Source organism: Neopelma chrysocephalum, unplaced genomic scaffold (assembly GCF_003984885.1).
Source record: "Neopelma chrysocephalum unplaced genomic scaffold, ASM398488v2 Primary Assembly neopelma1_67, whole genome shotgun sequence".
Taxonomy (NCBI): Eukaryota; Metazoa; Chordata; class Aves; order Passeriformes; family Pipridae; genus Neopelma; species Neopelma chrysocephalum.
Window position 1 is genome coordinate 5893146 of NW_020897726.1, and position 21765 is coordinate 5914910.

Sequence of the window (21765 nt, forward strand, 5' to 3'; positions counted from 1 at the left end):
GTAATACAGGGTGTACACATGATGGGGAAAGGGTCTCTCTTGCCTTGTTCAGAAACAGATTCACTCAGAGAAAACTCAGAGGTAGAAGTATCAGTATTTGTGCCACATAAATAAGAATCATGGCATAATCATGGCTATAGTCAGATTTACTATCAGCAAGATTGCCATGACTGTATTATGTTCCATGCATTTTCTGAAAGTATATTTAAGGATATAAAGTGCAGTATTAAAATTATTCTCAAGAGCCTTAGAAGAATTTTTTAATATAATATTTTTTTATTGATTTTAATAAAATATTTGAAAGTTCAGCCCTTTAGGACAGGTAAAGATAATATGATAATTATCTAATGTAGACAGCATATAATGTTGTTGGCATTCATGATTATAATCTGGTTTAGTCCATGTAGATTATAACAGAATAGAAGAACAGATTGATTTATTGCTAATAAAGAATAAGGAGTTATTCTTGCTTACTATTTTAAGTTCTGATTTTGACCAGCTTGTAGAGATAAACATAAATTTGGGGCTGAACAGAGAGGACTAATGACTTCCTTCAGGCTGTTCCTAATGCAGCTGGCTCCTCACTGCCAGGGTCTGCAGCTGAGTCACAGTCAGCATGTTGACCACCAAGAGCGACTTCCAGGCCTGCAAGCTATCTTAGCACCTCTGTAATCTCTCTGCAATATTTGTAAGGATATATTTATTTTTTATTATGTATCTTTTTCTAATTATAGATAAATTCTTTACACCTTTTGAAATAATCAGTCAAAGTACTTAACTAGCTTAGCAAGTGGAGACACTTAATTTTGCCCAGAAAAGGATAGAAATAGGGAAAAGTGACTGCATATATTCTCTGTTACCCACCTGTGGGTGGAAAAGATGCTGACTTCTATATGCAGTAGTTACTTTGTTAGGTTTTCAGGCAAGAACTGGGGAAGAGAATTGCCTCATGTTGCACAAATTGGGCTAGAGACCTCTAATCCATTGACTTTCAGAACCATGTTGACTTGGTTGAGGTCTGAGGACCATTGGGATAAATGGCACTGGCATCCTGACTTTCTGATAAAACTACATTGGCAATTCATCCAAAGAGGGCCAAATATCCACACCCAGTGCATAATGGGGTAATTATATTTTATTTTCATAATTTCTAGCACCCAAAAGATGGATGTGATATTTGATGGAAACTTTCGTTTTGAAAGGTTTCACCATTACATTTTTAGCAAATGGTTGTGTCTAATCTTCTTTCCTGCACAGCTTGTCCTCTTTGCTGAGCTTCTTCAGGGAATAAGAGAGAAAGTTTCTGCAAGAATGCTGCTCCCTTCATAGGAATGGTCTCTTTGCCTTTAAAAGTCTGTTTCCCTAAAATGCTTAAAAAACTCAATTAACTTCTGGTCCTCACTCCTTTCTTCCATTTATTTACAGAAACTGCTCATTGGTGCATATGATTGCACTTGCTCTTCATCAGCGGCGTAAACTTTGCATCATCTCATCAGAAAATTGCATTGTATTGTTTCCTTCTATCTTATCACTTTACTTTCATCTTATTTGAAAAGCTTATTCACAGCATTGAAGCCTTTCCTCAAAGTTGTTGAGTGTTTGCTAAACTTTTACCATGTGTCACAATTCAGCTGCAGATGGTGGCACTGAGAGAGAGAACTGCACACAGGGCTGCATGAGTAACAGCTTGAAGGAGGTCATTAGTCCCCTCTGCTTGGCCCTGAATTTATATCTACATCTGATATCAGAAGGGAGATCTACATCCTGTGGATTTACATGTCCGTGTTTCTAGGGGTGCTAAATCAGCAAAAAGGAGCACAAAGGGCCATGGCACTGGCAACAGTGACAGCTAGAGCTAGGAAAAACATTGGCAGAGCAGAGATTTGCCAGCTGTACTGTAGTGGATAGTGCAATGCTGTATTCAAAGAGATGCTGATGAGAGCCGGAATAGGAAATGTTGGTGTCTGATGGGACCCTCCCAGTGCAGTAATCCGTGTCTCTAAATCTCCACATTGCCTTGATTTTATTTCTGCATCTGCTACAAAGACAGCACCGTGGTAGAATTCACAGGCCGTGCATCTCCAAAATGTAACCTCACCCGGATTTTGGGCAGAAAAGCCGACCCGCCGCCCGTGCTGCGAGGTGGCACCGAGCGAGCGGAGGGCGGTGCCCGCGGACAGAGCGGCGCGGCCGCAGCGCCCCCTGGTGGCCCCGGACCGAACTGCGCCGGGCCGGGGCCGCCGGGACCCCCGGCCCGGGACCGTCAGCCCCGTGCGGAGGCAGCGACCGCCAGCGCTGCCGGTGCTTTGCTGTGAGGCACCGACACACACGACAAGAAACTGACAGTATTTTAAAACTTACAGGATTTGCCGAGTGTCGCGTTCTGTTTGATTTTGGCAGCTATCTCACGGTGAAGTAACTCGCTGATACCGCTTCCTCTCTGCACCTTGCCTTCCGCAGTTACCACTGTAGGATTGTCATCTTACCGTAGCAGAGAGATTTCCTGTGTCAGTAAGGGGAGAGTTCCCTGGAGTTCCAGACAAAGGCACTATCATGCTCTTGACAGCCCCACAGCTTGCCATTGATGCTGAAGCGCAGAGTTGTAAGAACTCTGGTATTCCGGTGAGCTGGGGAGTGTAGGTCAGACTAGAGGTGTCTTATGCCAGGGAAACAATTAATACGTCATTTTATCCCGTGCAAAATATTTATCACCTAGAGCTGATAATCGATATAGCAATAGGATTTTTCAGATGCAGCCAAGGTGTTTTTATAACAAAAGACTCAATTTTTTCAGGTAATGAAGTCCTCCAATAACCAAATATGAAATATTAACATTACCCCTGTGTTTATTTCCGTTTTAATTTTCTCCCTTTTTACATTCTCAAAACATGCAAGCTCACACTGGCAGGAGTGTCATGAGCTTTGTTTCTGCATTGTATTACCTACTGCCAAATACTCTTCTCTCCTCCTATTTAAGTCCAGTGCATATTTCAGAGTCAGTGCTGCTAGGCATAACCAGCTTGTCAAAGTTTATTTTAGAAGCTATTTACTGTAATTTGTGAGAGAGATTGGCAACTCTTCGGTTGCTCCACAGCTGCTTTGCAGTCAATCAAAAGTAGAGAAGTAATTTAATTCCAGTGTCCTCTCCAGAGAAAATCTTTGAAAGGACAATAATGAAGTAGGAACATGATGGACACAGAAAAAAGCAGAGCACAGGAGAGATGCCTCAGTTGTGTAGTTCCCATCCAAAAAGTGTGCCTTGCTCATTATTCATGTGTTCAGTGCAGGAGCTCTCATACCCATCTGTTACTGAGGAATGAGCTGGAAATAGCTGTCGTGCTGTTGCAGGAACAGTGTCATGAAGAAAGAGTAACAAAACCTCTCGTAATAGTGTTAATAATTGTAGACTCCAAATGTAAAGATAGGGCAGGACTTGGTTTTGTAAGCAAGGTATCAAAGTTGTTTTCCTGTATGTGTTTCTCTGTTGCAGGCCCACCATTAACATTTCTAGATTTAACCTCTGGTAAAGGCCAGGTTTAACATGCCAAGACTGAGAAAATTCACCTTCCCAGGACACTGACCATCTCACATCTCACCACATGTTCCAAGGGAGGTATCTCCTTTTTCTTCACTTTAACTTGGTACCTGTGAGGCTTTTGAATGTGTCCACCTTAGTTGTCATGAGGTTTCACTCTGAGTTGTTCTGTGTTTAGCACTGAGAATAAAAAGAGATGTCACTTTTCTTGGTAGTGATTGCATTTTAATTTCTGAGAGAGATATTATTTTGTAAGAATAGAGAAAGATGACTGTAAACACAGGCAGAGCTCTTCACTGATAATATCAAACTTAAACATTAATAATGATCTTTCTCTCACTTCAACAAATAACTAGGTGCTTATTCAAAAGGTGGAGCTACTTTTTTCAACCCCTTCAAAAATGCAAGGCAGAGTACTGGACACCTGACTACCTCCTAGAGACTCCTTCGTGTTGTATGCTTTCTGTTTTTCTGCAAGAGTGAAAATGTGGCTGTTACAGTTAAGTCTTCAAATGGGGAAGTCTTTGAAAATGTCTTGTTATCCTCATACGCAAGTTCAGTCTTACATACTCAAAAATTGTCTGATGTCTTGGGTTCAGAAGTGTGTCTTGGCTCAGTGGTACCTTGCTCAAATATCTGATACCCCGTGTGCAGTTTCTTGTATATCCATTTATCATTTATTAATGGTATCATTAGTATGGTTTCCAGAGCTATTGCCCTAGCAATGGATGTTGGACATACACAGACTAATACAGCCTACATATGTATAAAGGTTTTTGATACAACACTTTGTTCTTCCTCCCTGGTGTTGTGCCAAGACATTGTAACACACTAGTAGTTCAAACAGGTTGGTTTTAAACTATCAGTAAATTCTCCAGAAGTCCAAAGTTTGTAATAATTAGCACTTAGAAAATTTTGTGAAGATTTTCATCAACATTATTCATGTTTTGACATGCAAAGACTAATGTTTATACAAAAAGTCTGCTAAAGGTTCATTGCTTTCATTTGCACCTCTGTTTGATTAATCTTTTTTCTTGGTCCATCACTTTTTTTTTCCCCATCAGTTAGGGTTTTTTGTTGTTAATCTAACATCTTTGAAGTCTCTCTTTGATTCAAGGAAATGAAAGTTGGATGGTAATGTTTGAAAAGGTGCTATTCCTGTTAAATAATGAAGTCATTCTGGCTCAGTTTGTTCACTGATAGGTTTCCATTTGGCTAATTGGTATGATGACATGTAAAAGTGTTTAGAAGACATCACAAAAGTGACAGAAAAAACATGTCCCCAATTTGTTTTAGTGTTCTGCTAAACTTTTCTGAAGTTTTTTCCTTTCTTCTTTCTGGAGCTGTAAACACCAGAAGGAGACTTTATTAAATTGCTTTTACCTCAGACTATGGACTACTTTCCATTAAAGTAATGGGAAAGGGGAAAATGTTTGAAACTGTTGCATCTTTGTTTTTTTTCTAAGGCAAGAACATTGAGAGTCCACACAATGGCATTTTAATAACTGGTCTTATTACCTTCACAGCAGTAGAAAAAATGGGGGCACCTGAGTTTACCAAACTGGTTAAAAGGAAACCAAACAATTCCATACAATATATCCTTCAAAAACCACATAGGAGTATAAATATGTCATTTTCAAAATGTCAAACAGTTCTATAGAACATATATACGAAGTCTAAGAAGATATTCACAGACTCTATTTTGCAGAATCTCAAGTGCCACAGCAACACCTGATAGCATAGCTGCATTTCCCTGAGTAATTAAGTCAATAACAGCATCCTTTGGAGCCCTTGTGAATCATATCTGTGCTAATGATGACCCATAACTAGTCTGTCTTCAGAACTGAGAACAAGCAGCATGGCACATCTTGCATCAGTAGAGCTGCATTTCTCCTTTGCCTTTCCTTTAACCATCACCAAAACACACCTCTGTGCCCAGAGAGGCTCTGTGTGTACTGCCTTGTGATGGCTGTGCTGTGCCTCCACATACACATTGCCTGGGAGATTCCCGACTGCCACAGGGTGAGCCATCCTTGATATTCAGCCCATGGCCACTTCACTTAAGAGGCAGTGTGTGAATGTGTGTTGTACACAGCTAGAGTAACTCCTACATAAAAGAGAAAAGGAGAACAAACATATTCTCAGTGTATGTTACTGTATGTATATTCCAAGGAGGTCATGTTTCACTTCTTTTTAAAATTTTAAGTCTTTTAAGAATTATAATCAATCGTGTTTTGAATTCAGACATATCAATTCCTCTATGACCTTGATTTTTTCTTCTATTTCTCCCCTGGTAGTTGAAATAAATACTTCTTTTATTGCCTTCTAAATTAAAGAGTTGTCAAGATACCATGATATTTTCTGTGGATTCTGCATTGTAATCACAACTGATGAATCTGAAATTCTGTGGTATTGCCTCTGGTAAGAGGTGGTTGTGCTTTTCCACATCAGCTTGCCCATGAGTGCTCTCATCTCTTCCTGTTTTTTATTGTTTCTTGAACAATTGTTGATGTTGGACAAGAAAAACATGCAAACTTGAGACCTCTCTGTGCCTGGCTGTCTGTTCGTGCTGCTGCTGCATGGTCTCATAATGCTGTTGCAGCTCTCTGTTCTTCACACTACAGTACTCACTGGAACTGCAGTTTGTAGTGCAAGAAGTAAGAGCAAAGCAGATACTGTGAACAAGTTGATTTTGTTTTGCTTCATTTCACATATTACCTATCAATTGATCTGAATCATTTAAGGTCCTCCCAACCTGGCATTGCTTTGGTAATTTCTGTTGTTTTATCAGTTAACCAAAAATGTCCTTTTGAAACATTTATTTATGAAACAGAAGAAATCTACAATAATTAGGGAGTTTGGTGCTAGAAAGTTTTGTAAAGTTTATATGTTTATCTGAGTGTCTTGTCTGCTAGTTTGGTGAGTCAGGCTGAACAGTGAGTTCTTTTCATCCTCAATTCAGTGAAGCTGGCATCCTTTTCATCCTTTGAATCATTACATTACATACCTCCAGAATAGCTGTATTGCTATTCTGGCCCTCTGCTGTGCAAATAAGCAAAGCAGCTTTCCCCTAATTTTTTACCCTTTTCCAATCAATATGCTCGCTTATAAATTGTTACACTGTTGTGGCTGTGGTTTACTTTTCATAGGCTTATGCTTCATATCACTGTATACATATACAGAACTTGGTGCTCAAGTGTTGTGCCTTGGCCCTGTTCTCACTAGACCACAGGGAAATTGTGGAGAATCTAAACAGAGTGGATTTTACCTAAAGGTACTTTGCCTGGCAGTCCAATGCATGAGAATCTTGTGTGTTAAAGAGGGTTTTGGGAAGCCGTAGAGGCCCTGGTTATAGGTGGTACAGGGGTGAAACCAAACCCGGTAATTGAACTATTCATCTTGCAGCACTGTTGTGATTTTCTGTGCAGAAGAAACAGAAACATGACTCTGAGTGTTTGCTACTGAGAGATCATGAAATAGATATTTGTTTTGCCAGAGAATTCATCCAGGTGTAGCTGCATCACCAAAGTCTACAGAAAATTTGCATCACCCTCATAGATGAAGATAAGGGCCTGCAACTGAAAAATTAACATGTTGGCTGAATTTGTTAGCATACTTATTTGTTAGTATCAGCTTCCACATCCCAGAATTCTCACATATGTTTGCTATAAAACCAGTGTACAGTGTGTGAAATAGCCTGCTCTAATTACAATCTAGACAATGCCAGGAAAGTAAAGCTAATTCAAATAATCTCTATTAAGTCATCCAAAACATGGCATTACATGCCATGAAATCAAATTACTTGGATGCAGACTGGTGACAAGGGAAATTTATGTGGCAAAATCATGCCTTATTTCCCCCTTCTTTCAGCCAACAAATTAGAAGCTCATTTGAAAAGTAAGCTTAATTTGATATACTGATGTGGTGATGACAACTTGGACAGCATTTAGCTCTCAGGAAGCAAACCTTTTAAAAGCAAAGCCCAAAATCTTCAGTGATGGCATGTAGTATTTTCGCAGTCTTATAGATTTTGGTCCCTAAGAATCTGAAGGTGGTAAGTTAATATATCTGGGCTGTGCTTTCACTGTATTTTAGGTCCATTTTACACGCAGTGAAAAAATGTGATTCTATTAGACAAGCATACAAAAGAAGTTGACATCTTTGGTCAATTGTGAATCTGGCAATCGGTTATATGTGTGATATACTCACTTGTCTGTGAACTAATTAGTAAGTTTTATATGATAATTTTTAATATTGGGATCCCAGCCTGGCCTACTAGGTGTGAGAAATAATGATATTGTCCATGGTCATGCCCGCAGGCATTAGAACCTATAAAATAAAACACTTTTCCATTATTTGTTAATCCCATCGAGATTTCTATGAATCCTAACCCAATACCTGACTCAGTGTCCAAAGAAAACAGAGTAAAGCATGGAAGCAAAAGTGTATATATTTTACAATACTATCAGTTATATAACCATGTGATATTTTTTTCTCACAGGGTGCAATCTTCATTCACTTCAGATAGTCAACTCTTACACTTCATTTCTCTGCACCTTCTTCTCAAGTTTCATCCCTATCTTCCTCCCAAATTCATCTTTCTTCATCTCTATAAATCCCTTAATCCTCTTAGTGTGCCATACCAGGAGTATGTATCTTGTGGGAGTTCAGTTTCCAGTATTTGAAGATGTTTCTATGGGACAAGGGGGAAATTATGGGTTTTAAAAGATTTGTAATTTTTCCTCATTTAAATGCTTTGAAAGAAAGGCTAGTTTTGACTTTACAGTCAGCTCCTCCTTGCAGTTCCTCTGTTTTGGGTTCTCCCCCAAACTGGAGAAAAAGTAAGGTTTCTAACCAAAGGATTGTCAGGCATTTTTTTAATAAGAAAGTCATCATATGGTACCCAATTTTAGCTGAAGCTTTAAAACAGTATTTAATTGCATAAAGATCAATGAAGGTATAAGTAATTGAAACAAGTTGTGATAATGGTCAATATTGCAGAATTGTCACCCTAGACCACCTGGCCTATCCGCAGCACAGTACTCCCTATTGGAATGGACCTGGCTGCTCTCCCTGGCCATCAGGATTGTTTGGATCAGCAAATGTTCCACTATTGTAGGCAGTTTATTTTGAATGTTTTCCCAGATGGGACTTCTACTATTTTCCTGGAGAGAGTATGCCTTAGTCTTAGGAATCATAAATATTGGACCTGAAGTTTGCCCAGGTAATTCTTCAAGGCCATATATCCAGACAATATATTAAAGTCCTTTTTTGTCTACATGCACTTGAGTTACATGTTCTTCTTGCGTTATTCTCAAGGTACACTGACTATCTGAATGTGCTGGAATTTTATGCTGTTCTTACTTCACCCTGTTATGACATTCACATTCTTTCAAGTCCTCCTTTAAAAAGAATTTTGTTCATCTGTCTTCAGCTCAAGACTCTTTCCACCATGCTATGGGTGGGCAGGCATGTTTCAGGCACTTACGTGTGCATGTGACCCTTGATGCTCGAGGAGGAATCACACTCTGGGTAAAATGACTGACAGGCTCTCCTGCTTCTTGTCTTTTATGAATTTATGGCAATGGTACCTGCTGTAGACCATACCCCAGATCTGCTTCTTACCTGACTACTCTGGAGCCATTAGAAGGATGGTAGATGCTAAGAGATGCTATAAGTTCAAAAGCAAATTGGTCCCAAAGTAAAAGCCACCTAAGTCTTCTATATACTGTAGCTGGTGGACAACTACTGGCCTAAAGGAGTCCTGAAACAAACAATGCTTGGCTTGATATTGTAAATACAAGAAAAAGCTCCGTGCTACAAAAACTTTTAATTTTTTATTATTCTTTAAAGATTAATTTCAAATTTTCCACTCAATATCTTTTGCTAATAAGTTGTTTTGCGAGATGTATAACTGCTAAATAATTCTTTACTTATTCTGTCCCTTTCACCAGTTCTTTGCTGAGCTGTAGTTAAAGGCACTATGATTCTATTTACTATCACAAATGTAAGTTATTTTGAAATAATTCTACCCTGCTCTTGAGGGAGAAAAGCCTCACAGCACGTTTTTTCATGTCTTTGATCACATCAGATTTTGATGTGGCTCATTGCTTTTATGACATATTTTCCCTTGCTCTTCTTTGTCCCTCACTGCTATCTTGCAGGTTTTTTGCAGTCAATCCTAGCTACTCTTTTGTTCACTTCAGGCAGTTTTTTGTTCCAGTTGTTCATAATTTTAATATTTTCAGTAACTAGCCCATAGGTTTCTTTACCATCTCCGCTCAGTCAGTATTTTTTTTTTTAGCATTAGCAAGTTCTGTGTCCATATTGAACAGCTTTCTAGCTCATTGGTATATTAGGTGGACAACATTAGTTTAGCTGGTTACACTTGTGACACAAAATCACAATTCAGACAAAAAGCCTTGCTTATGGTAATAAATACTTATGTATTTCCTACAAAAATTGTCATTGTTGATTTTTTTCTGTCATCACATTTTTTTGCATGTAGTGCAGTTTTAGTAAATTTAGGATTTTGATTCAGTTCTAAATTAAAAGATCCTGCTAAACTAGCTTGAATTTCTCCATTAAAAATAGCAAAATGTGTCCTTAAGGTAAAGACAATATTTTCCTACGTTTTTAAACATTTCTCTAATTATTTGAAGCCAGACTGTCTAGCTTTTTAAAATTTGATGTACCAAGAGAAGCTTAGTGTATCTATATTTATACAACTCAAAAATTCTATCTATCCTTTTTTCTCATCCATCTGCCCCAGAATTCTCTATGCTACTGCAGAGTTGTTACACTTAAAATCTTGCTTATGGGCATAAGCAGTAAGCACACCTTTTATGTACGTAGAGATAAAAAATTATTAGTATTACTAAAAGTGAAGCACTCTGACCATTATTAGTCCAGATCTCATTGTTTAAAAAAGAACAATAATGCAGGTAAAATGTTTATATAAATACCTGCTTACCCCTTCCTCCCAGTGTTAGGCTGATGTCTCCACTGCTCCTCTGGGTGCTGAGCTTGGGGTTTCACACTGGTGGCAGTGGTGAAGTGTCAGTGAATTGTCAGCCTCTGGAGTCTTTCAGTGTGAGGAATGTGATATTTGTGGTGATCCTTACTCTAGGATCAATTTGGGTAATTTATATGTGTCTGCCAACACCCTTTTGCACTTTTGCTTTGTCTTCATTGTTCTGTTGTTTCATATTACACCCAATTTACTATACATGGTGTTTTTTATTTATATTAGATACTATTTCTTTGTTATCTCTAAAACCAGTTCTGTCAAGCTCCAGGTCCACAATCATCATGTTAATCATAAGCATGACTCTGCAAAGCTTATTACTGCTACCTGTGTAAAACTATGATTCTACTATACAAAGACAAACAAAACAAATTAAATGTAGACACCTGGTGTCCTTCCTGCTATTCCAACTTGATTTCCTGTGGTGATGCTCTTAGCAACCAGTTCAGCTGGGTTAAAAGGCTTCCAGAAGATAAGGGAATGAAATATGGACATAGATGTATAGTATCTGACAGTCAAATATGTACAATACTGACACAAACTAAAATAGGGAAAGATTCTCCTCCCCACTCCCTCCCCCTAAAAGAATAAAAATAATTAAAAAAAAAAAAAGGCTGTGGAAATACGAAGACATGCACAGACAATGGATTGTGCAAGCCCTCCACAGAGAAACTGGGAGCACAATGAATTTCCTTGTCCTTAGGGGTTGTATGCTAAATGGAAGATCTGGAAGGTTTTTTGAAAAGCAATTTGCACACAGTGATCTGGAGAATTCTTTAAAATAATATTTTTTCCCTCTTTAAAAGAAATTTAATGTTTTTTACTTTTATTTAATTGTCCTGTGATTCTACTGCAAAAAACCCAACAATCCTCCTAATCCTGTTGCGTTTGTGATTTCTTCTTGTATACATAGTTCAATACAATTATGTAGAGATTGTTCAGGATGTTTTGCATGCTAATTGACAACTGCTGAAGTACAACTTAAAAGCTTTAAACAATTTAAATCAAGTAATAATAAATGTTATTATCACATATATTATTTTCTTATAATCTTCATAGTGTAATTATAAGTATACAAAGCCTTAAATAATAGCAGAAAACTTTATGGCTTATAAGAACTTGTTAAACATAAAGACAATTTTTAATATGTCATGGTAAGGCATTTTGATGAGACCCATGAGGTATTCTGGAGAAACATACTGTATTGCCATTTCATTGATCTAAGGTGGCAGATGGAAGTCTTGTCATCTGCAGTACCACCTCATTTCAAAGAGAATATATTAACAGAGATGGAGTATGGCAATTTTTAATGTAAATAATGCTTTCCCTTTCTGAAAGAGCCCATTTACAGTTTTGAGGCCATTAGACTTCTGCCCTGGCTTCTTCAGCACTGCAATTCTGCAATAGGATTTGAGAGTCAGTTTGAGACTGATGATTAACTTCTTGCTTGTGTTGCAAAGCTTCCTTTTATATTTCTGTAAAACTCAACAAATGACTGCCACTAATGTTGTGCTCATCAACTAGTAAGTGGAGGCCATTTAAGGCAGAAATGTAGGATTTAGCTCCAGCTGCTGTTCTAATGTTGCAGAAAGCTTTTGCTGCAGTTCATTAAATTCAACTTCAGGCAGTCACAAAACTGCCAGCTAATTATTTTTTTCTTTCCTCGGCTAAGTGAAACCTGGTGTCACCAATTTCCACTCACAAAATGGAGCTACAGAATCCTGCATTCTGAAGACTGAAGAAACAAAGCAGTGAGGAAGCAACCAACATAATTCTTACAAAAAGAGGTAAGACTGAACCAGTGAAACTTTATTTCCTACCAATTTGTCAGACTACCTTGGCAGTTAGACTCTGTATGGGACATTGCTTCTTTGCTAGTAGGTCACAGGGCCTTTATTAATAACTGTTTATGTTTTGGGGACTAATAATCAGATTGGAGATGTAGGTTACGTGGGTTCAGCTTTCTGATTGAAAACGAGCAGATCTGCAGCTGACAGGTAATTTTCTGCAGTACTGAGTACATGGGATGTTTCAGTCTCTATTATGTTGGTACAAATCAAATTAAATGATGAGAATTTTTTTCATTTTGTGCAATATCGAAACTAAAAGTGAGATCCAAAGTTGAAAGATACCTGTATGGAGATGCCCCTCCTGACCTTAAGTACAGAATATCTACCTGAACACAGCTCTGTGTTAACACAGGTTTGATAAACTGTTTTAACATATCTCAAGATCATCTGTACTACCCCTGATTTTAAGTTGTTGATATAGCTTAAAGTAACTGAAACCAGAACATTCATGTGTGTTTAGAATAAAGTAACTAAAGCCAGACATCCATGTGTGTTTAGAATAACACAGAAACAGAAAACGTGAATAACCTCCTGCCATGGAGCTGCTCATGGGAATAGGGGTTTTGGTTTACTCCCATGGTGATTTACTCTTTAGGGACTTGACAAACAGAGAACATTTCCAAGCTAGTCCACCAAGCTTTCATCCCAGAATTCTTGGAAAAATAATAGATAGTGAGAATTTGAGCTTCTGTTAATCATTGTTTATTGTCATATCATAGTCAGGATTTTAAAAAGGGACTTCTCCTTTCTGCTATAATTGTACACACAGAACAGAGACCCCTTACTATGCTTTTACAATTAAAATTAACAAATATACAAAATGAGCATAACAACGGAACAGTATAGAAAAGTGTGAAGTAACAGCAATAGAATGGTATAGTTAATATATGTAGAATCAGGTATCTTCAAGGTTTCTAAATACATAGCTGCAGCTTTGGTTGCAAGAAGAGAGGAAAAATGATTTCAGCCTCAAAATTCCCATTTTAAATATGCATATTTTTGCTTTTGACAGCATGTCTTCAAATACTTGTAACCTGTCAACTGGTAACTATTGTTGTCTAACTGTATCTTAAGAGTGAGAAGACACATCAAAAGAAAATTAAAGCTATGATAGCAATCAGTGCAAATCAGAAAAGTTCCACGTAAAGATGAAATCCAGCATTTCTGTCAAGCACCAAGACACAATGGGGACACAGGAAGAAAGACATTAAGGGAGTTGGGTTTAGAGTATGAAAACAAGACACAATATGTCACTGTTGTCTTTCTATGACAGTTTTCATATTTTTTATATGACGCAGGTTGTTTAAATAAGTTTGAGTTTAGTCTGAGAGAGGTTTTTGAAGGACTTCATTATGCAGCACATTAAAAATAACCTGTCAGTACTGGACAGCCAACAAACTGAACATCCATTCACAGAACTGTTAACTAAATTCTGGTCATGGGCTCAAGTAATATTTCCATATATGCATCTCAATGAGCAGCAGTGGGTAGAATTAAAAGGATGAGAATTAAGTCACAATTTGATATGTATAGGTAAGAAAGAGAGTTTGTTTTTATAATTGTTAAGGAAAGGAAACAATTAGACTTGCTTTCAAATGCAATGCTGTAATTGTGAGGAAATTTTTTTTTTGTAAGCTAAACAAAACTGACACTCTGAAAGGTATTTTTCAGAATAAACAAAACCTCATTAATTTTTTAATTTCAGTTTCAGAATATAATTCTCACAAACATAAGGACTAGGTTCTGAATACAACCGACAAAAAATTAAAACATATATGGGAGCCACTAAACCCTCATCTATACATGGACAAGTACCAAATCTTACTTTCTCTAGAAAGACGGGATTTGCTAATACATAAATGCATAGTGATAATTTAATGGGTTCAACCTTGAACTCTTTGAAATGTGATTTCTTTGAATATGGAAAACAACAACAGGTATGATCGTGGATTATGATCCTGTGGCTAAGTTTTACCTTCACCATAGTGACAAATCGAAGGACTTTTTCCCTTACCCAAAGGGGGTCCAAACCAGTCATGGGCCTCCCAGCAGAGCCTTATGAGAGTTGGGAGAATTACTGACCTCCTTCAAGCTCTCTCCAGTGCAGCTCTGTGTGCAGCTGCCTCCCTCACTGCCAGAGTCTGCAGCTGAGCCATGCTCAGTGTGTTGCCCACTCACCACCTTTTCAGCAGGGCTGTTACCTGACCAAAGTAGGACAAGTAGGATTAGGCATTGAACAGCATCAGCTTGTCAAGGCTGGTCAGAATATCAATACCAGAAGTGGCTTATGCATCAGGCTGGAAGGGTCAGCTTCCACCACCACCACCTGTGTGTACACAGAGGTTGGTGTTAACAACCTGACAGAGTTCAAGAAGCATTTGGACAATATTCTTAGGCACATGGTGTGACTCTTGGGGTTGTCCTGTGCAGGGCTAAGTAGGACTCGATGATCCTTGTGGGTCCCTTCCAACTTAGCATATTCTGTGATTCTATGAACCTGCCACCCTGATGCCGACGTATTCTCATCAGGCTCAGTCCTGTCCCAGAGCAAAGATGCCACTGGCAAACAGAAAGAGCAATAGCATCCACCCAGTGGCACTGAAGGGGTGCCTCACAGTAAGCCTTCCAACTTTTCCATTAAGCAGGACTTAGAAAATGCCCATTTACAAAAGGATGTAGAGATGCTTCACCAGGATGTCCGCACAGGACCAACCTCTCCACAGACAGGGACAGTGCCTGAATGAAGGTAAGAAAAATTAGACACCTGCACCCTCCGCTGAAAAATAAATGAACAGGCAAGCGAAGACTAAGATACACACACACACACACACACACACATATACACATTCATGATCCCCACCCCCCTCCAAAGTGTTAATCTGCCTGGTCATTAGCTGCTTTTGGAAAGACAGTAAGCTTTACTGTGTCTAAGAAAACAATAAGAAGATTCAGAGATCATCTGTTCTGTAGTCAAACTGTGCATTGGGATACCAAGCAGATCCTGAATGGCTGCTTAAGCTCACTGCTGTTTCAGCAGGATAATTTTTTAGACCTAATACTGTCAGTCTTCACATTACTAGAAGGTTAAAATATTTACAAGGATTATGTAAGACCCTTGATTTACCTCTCAATTTATGTCCTTTCATTATACTTGTACTGGAAAATCATATTCTCCTGTAATTTCTTTTTTTTTTTTAATAAAGACTACCTTTCCCAATCTGTAAGCCATTACTCTTGAAGTCTCACAACCAATTGTCAAAATCCTACGTTTTCTTTACTGAATGTGAAGATCATATAATCTTCAATAGTATATCATAGCTAATTCTATTCTGCAGAGCTTAAATGAGAATTTTAATGTTCTTCTCTCAAATATGTTCTTAAAATTCTGCCTATATTGAATTAAACAATTTTAAGTGATCTAAGAAATTCCTCTATTAAGTTGCAGGTAGGACTCAAGAAAAATACTTCTCTGATTTTACTGTGAATTCCTGCAGGAGAAAACGTGGGTAGGAGGTACTTATGAAAATCCTGAAATGCCTCTAAAATCAGTTGTGTGCTCTCAAAATTGTGTTAGCCTGGAAGAGTTACTGGAGAGGTAATAACTACTGAAATAGGACAAATCCCCTGTGATCTGGTGTGTAAATACACAGCAGAACTGGACATGAAAACAAATTGAGTTTTGGAGAGCACAGAGATAGAATATGAGCAGTTACAGAAAAAAAAGTGCAAAGTGATTCTTTTTCTTCTTGTATAGGGACAGTGACAGACTCAGCTTCACTGAAGTGATGTCTTTTAGTGAGATCTTGATCCGCCTCCTATTCTCCACAAAAGGGTTGGATTTTCTGATATAAAAATGCCAATTAAGGAAGAAAATTTAAAATATCAATTATTTATTGCATTTATTGGATATTTATCAATCAACTGAATATCTTTTGTAAATTTCTAAGTCAACTAGGACTGTAGCAACAGACTTGACAGTTACCATAGCATCAGCAATTATTTTTCTTTTTAAAGACTTGTTTTTAACAAGAATATGTTTGCTAACTCCTTAAAAAAAACCCCAAAAAAACCAAACCAAAAAGAGACTATTTAAAATGTGGTCATATTTTAGGGATCTGGCTTTTATTGTTACTCTATCCCACTATATACTACATCTATTAAAAAAGACATTAAATGATTTTGTGTTTATATTTATTGTCAGCAATACATCAGTTATGTAAAAATAACCCAGATGAAAATGTAAGACTTGTTACATTTTCACATCATCTGTATTAACTGAATAAAGCTTAGTGACAATATACACAAATTTGCAGTAGTAGTTGTACGTAAACATTTTGTGCATTAAAAAAGAAATGTACATAATTTAAAAAATAAAAATGCATTACACAATTTACAAATTAACATTAACAAAAAAAAAAGGTAAACATTCCTCAGACAGCTGCCTCCTTGTTCTACAAAATAAATATTCAAGTAAATTAAATTAGGCAAAATAAACTCTTAACTTTGGGTGAGCACAATTTACATAAAGGTAAAAAGACAGATTTCCATTTAATTCAAGGTATATTTTACAGTGATTTACACATAGAGTTTTTAAGTTGGCCTCTTCAGATTGTAATAGGGGAAAAAAAACTTTATTACATTTTGGCAGGAGGAAGGGGGTTTCAAAATTGATGCTTTATACCAAATATAAACAAGCTCGTGCAGTTGCATCAAAGCTTCAAAAAGGAACTGCTCCAGGACTCAAAGCAGACACAGTAATCTAGAAACTACAGTTTTAAAAAGGAAAATACAAACCACCACATCAACAGGAAAATGTCTACTTTGCTATTTTCTGAATGGTTTATTTGATCACTGGAAACATTACTTTCACAAACTAATAATCTACAGTAGTGGCTGCTTTAGGCACTGGATTTGTAGAAGCACTCTGATTTTTAAAGCAAATTGCTTTTCATTCTATACTGATAATTCACCTATTATTTATTTCTGTTTCAATGCTAGAGGGCTTAATCACCTTAGCAACTTTTAGCTTTACATAAAATTTCTGCCCTCCTTACAGCCTAATATTTTTTTCTTGATAATGAGGGAAGCCATTCTGGCTTCAAATCTCCATGCACTTTGTTCATACAAAAAAATAATAATAAAAATGCACTCTAGATTTTAAATGCAGCACTAGTATGATGCAGATGTGCACCAGATATTCACTGATCAGATATAAAATGTAACACATACTAAAATACTTGCATGGATTGCAAAGGCCAAATATACTAAAAAACCCTCCTATCTCTTTCTTTGTCCATTTTATATGGTAAGAAAAAGGAGATGTCATACCTTTAATTTCAAGTTATTAAATGCTTAGATTTAGGACATAAAACTCTTCAAGGCAAGAACTAGGCAACAGCTCCTGCTAAGACCAGCCTGTATAATAAATAAAGATGACTCATTGTCAATGAAAGAAACCCTGTTCCCTCCATGCCCTATTGGTCCAAAACAATTTGATGACACAGAATCAGACTTTTAAAAGTACAGAAAACATTATTAAACTTTATTTCTCCATATGTAGTTATCATTCTTTAAAACTTTATAACTTTTCCATGTTACTTTTTGTATGTCTGACAACAGAGGAATCAACTAGGTTTTTCTTGTTTTCTACTCAAGAACGCCAAGGTAATTAAAATCTTCAAGATTTGTATTTTTCCTATGGATCTTTACAAAGTGATGTAAGAGTGAACCACTGCTGTGGCAGGGGGCCATGGAACTTCATCCTCTGTGCCTGGATCAAGGTATAAAATGAGAAATTAAACCTGTAACAAAGATTGTTACTATTGTTCCTCTGCTCATCCTTCCCATTTGGGGAATACTTATACAGTGGGAGGAAGGTAATTTTCTTGATTCAGTAATGCCACACTGGTAATATGTTAGCTAAGTTAAAGTAGGACCATAATCTCTCTTGAACATCCACAAAATGCTCATTGGTTCCAGAAATTATTCTACATGAAAAAAAAGTTTGTATTTTTAAGGACTGATGTTACCTATTGACGTCCATGAGAATCTTGCCATTGATTTCAGTTGATCTGGGCCAAAGTTTGCAAAGCTACAGTTTTATTCAGTGTGCAAAACCCGGTGCTTCTTGAGCAAATAGCATGATAAGTAGGCAGAAGTGGTTTAGGTTATAAAAAAGACCTGAGAACCTAATATTGAACTTTATATAACAATTATTTTTGAGAGGTTGCCTGATAGAGTTTTCTATTGCTTACTAGTGGCACAGTCACTTGTATGTTCAGGCTACACATAGAAGCCATTTGAGGAGAATAACCCTTCTCAGGTCATCGATCAAATCCGTAACAGGCATGTAGATACAAGTCAATGACCTTCATGTTGGAAGTGGTAATACTGAAAAGCCATAAGCATGGAAGAAGTTAACAGTAAGTTTTCATACTGCCAGACTTTTTAAAAATTCATAAGTATTAAAATGGCAGAACTATTGATCTTATTGTTTACTTGCCAGTACACTCAAGAATTTAACTGACTAATTAAAAGAGTCTATCCAATTATCCTAATTAGAAAAGATGAAAGGGTTCTGAGTATTTCACTGTCAGCAACAGTGAAAAAGCTCTCACTAGCAAAAGGAAAGAAAAGTAAAACCATTTGATTTCAGTTGAACAATCAGAACAGCTTTTTAGACAAGAAGTATGTCACTCAGGATTACAGGGCAACCACTTTTCTTTTTCTTTTCTTCTTTTTCTAGCAAAGTTAACAAATATAAAAAATCTAGTCATAAACAGCCTTCAAAGTACAATTAGAAACCAGCAGGACAATCTATACCAGTATAGGTAGATGGGGCAAGAAACTAGACACTTGTATTACTGCCATGATGTAGACTACAAATGGCTGCTGTGATGAGGAACGGTGTGTACAGTACACGTCGTTAGCCAATTCCATCCACAGTCCAAACCGAACACTACTCTCTTCAGGATTCAAGACCTGTCTACTTGACACTCCTTGCACAAGATACATCATTATCCTTTCTGAAAAGAGGCAGTTTCTATGGCAATACTAGTTAAGTGCATATCATGCTGCACTAATATAGTGCAAAAATTTGCCTTACATGTAGCAAAAAAGATGCAGGCAACAGTTTGAGTTAGAGAAAGTAGAAACGTATTGTAACATTTACAACAGATATTCTTTTTCCAGACAGCAACCACTAGAAAATATTAAATCTGAGAATGCCTCCTTTCTGGATGTACACATGAGGCCTTTATACTTTGGAGTGGTAACAGGACAGAATTTTGCAAGTGAGTCATTGCCCTCTGAAATGCAGGTTAACACAAGTTATCATCGACTGGCAAACTCTTGAGCTTGCTCAGTGGGTTGATCCCAGTTAAAAGTTAATATTGTACTAAGCACTAAAATGCTCTTTAACAAGTATATAATCAGATAGAGTAATACATATGGTTCAACTGAGTATATATGTTATGCTTGAATATAAAGAGTCATAGACAGCTTGGTACAAACTCTTCATGCGTACTGAATATACTTGGTTAATGATGCAGAGGCTTCCAACTTTCAGTACTATGTCAGCTACAGTATTCTGGAGACAGAAGTGGTGCTTATAGTTTCTAAGATTGAGGAAACACCAGAGATCTCCAACTGCAGTGTCTATTAACGTGATTCTGTCAGATTTCTCAGTGCTGATGGTCTAAAGTAAAGCAATAATACCTTGAATATCCATAGGCATTATGAAATCCATCCTTCTTTATCTATGGTGCAATTACAAAAAAAGAAAGAGTCAAAACACTTAATCCACTCCATAGAAAATTCCTGTGGCTTTGGACACCTTCTTATTTCAATCCAATAATTTGGACTCCATTTGTCACCATGAGAAGTTATATTTTACATATCTGCATCTCCATCATAAGCCAAGGTTAAAGGTTTCAGTCGGTTGTTCTGCCTTCTCTGGGGCTTCTTTGGCTTTTTGCTGAAACAATAAGATAATTTGTAAATAGAACAAGCAACTAATAACATACAAAGACGGACTTCAGTCATAAACAAAAGATGAGCATGCTGATAATGCATTCAGTTGTTCATTTATAAAAGCTATAAGTCTAAAAGCTTCACTTGGATCTCTAATTATCTCTTTATCAAACCAAAGCAGTATCTAATTGAAAGCTCAGTTGTACAGAAAGAAGCTGTTATGGTGCTGATGTGACTTGATAAAATCCTTGGCAGGTACTTCTGCAATATCAGTCAGTTTTCAGAAGAACTCGCAGCCTGCCATGCAACATTTGGTCATGTATCAAAGCTGCAATCAGGTTCTTTTAAATTACGCTATTCAAATCTTAAACCTCTCTCAACAGATCAAGGGTTTCCACAGGAAAGTTCCATCTTTTGATTGGTTTTATCTCATTATACTTGCTGGAATGACTAGAGTTAATTCTAGATATTATAATCAAACTGGTCATAAATAGCAGGGATATGGCTGTTAGCCATAACATTCCTTGTCCAGCCTTGAATTAGATTATAATTCAGCAGTATTTCCAATCCATTTGATATAGTTTTAAAAAATTACCAAGCCAAAGGAAAATGAATGTTTATGCATGCTTTAGTACTTGTCTTCTTTTAGAGTGTAATATAAGCATTTCTTTAAATCAGGGCTGTGCATGCTCAGTCTTGTCCAAAATCTTATCTCAGCTATGTCACTTAGGCTGCCCAAATGTGAAACTTTTATATCAAGCCAGTTGTTACAGTGGCTTGCAGTGGCCACAGAATACTACTAAAAGGCAAACAAATCCAGAAGCGCCCTAAATGCCCAAATGCCTACTAATGCAGTACAACCAAGAGCCTGATGTATATGACCACACTTCCCTCACCTTTCACCTGCACAATCATTTGGATCAGAAATTCCAAAAAAGACCTAGAAAACTTCAGGGAGCACATTCGCAAAGGTGACTTGTTCAAAAAAATATCATTTCATGTATGAAAAAGACAAGAAAATTTTCAGACTTTTTTGGTTGTGTATCTCTATGTCCTGTCAAATATATATATAAAATCTGACTTCCCTGATTACTGGATTTCCTTCTTGCTATTCTCTTTCCATTTCGAGATACAGACAAAATAAAATTATTATGGACACTGTAACAGAGATAAACTGAGCAAAAGTAAAATGTACACTAAGCTACCCCTTATTTGTAAGTTCTTCTAACCTCAGGAGAGCATGTGATTATCCATCAACTAGAGTAAAACCAGAATCCACTAACCTGAGTTTGAACAAAAGGACATGGAAAATTAAACACTGCAGTTCTTACAGCAGCAGATGTAAACACTTGCATTACAGTCTGTGTGGGACTGTTTGTTTA

At 37.2% G+C, this 21765-nt stretch overlaps 1 protein-coding gene and 1 long non-coding RNA gene across 11 annotated transcripts in view; one reads left to right on the forward strand and one right to left on the reverse strand.

The window, feature by feature from the left end:
• The first annotated feature begins 2215 nt into the window (after nt 1-2215).
• LOC113968253 overlaps nt 2216-21765 on the forward strand; it is a 48171-nt gene continuing 28621 nt past the window's right edge. Inside the window, exons 1-4 of one of the 2 annotated variants that reach the window (XR_003534456.1) lie at nt 2216-2415; nt 12235-12349; nt 15058-15158; nt 16167-16278. This is a non-coding gene — a long non-coding RNA (uncharacterized LOC113968253). Of the gene's footprint in view, nt 2416-12234; nt 12350-15057; nt 15159-16166; nt 16279-21765 lie in introns of those variants that run through there. The other variant, XR_003534457.1, reaches the window with a different exon arrangement.
• Nucleotides 15939-21765, reverse strand: part of THSD7A (thrombospondin type 1 domain containing 7A) — a 287973-nt gene continuing 282146 nt past the window's right edge. For 8 of the 9 annotated variants that reach the window (XR_003534452.1, XR_003534455.1, XR_003534454.1 and 5 more), the window contains 2 exons: nt 18122-20387; nt 15939-15951 (listed from right to left, as the gene is read on the reverse strand). Coding sequence is in view for 1 of the 9 variants with exons in the window: in XM_027684634.1 (XP_027540435.1) it covers nt 20303-20387 (85 nt within the window). In the remaining 8 variants the exon portion in view is untranslated. Of the gene's footprint in view, nt 15952-16285; nt 20388-21765 lie in introns of those variants that run through there. The other variant, XM_027684634.1, reaches the window with a different exon arrangement.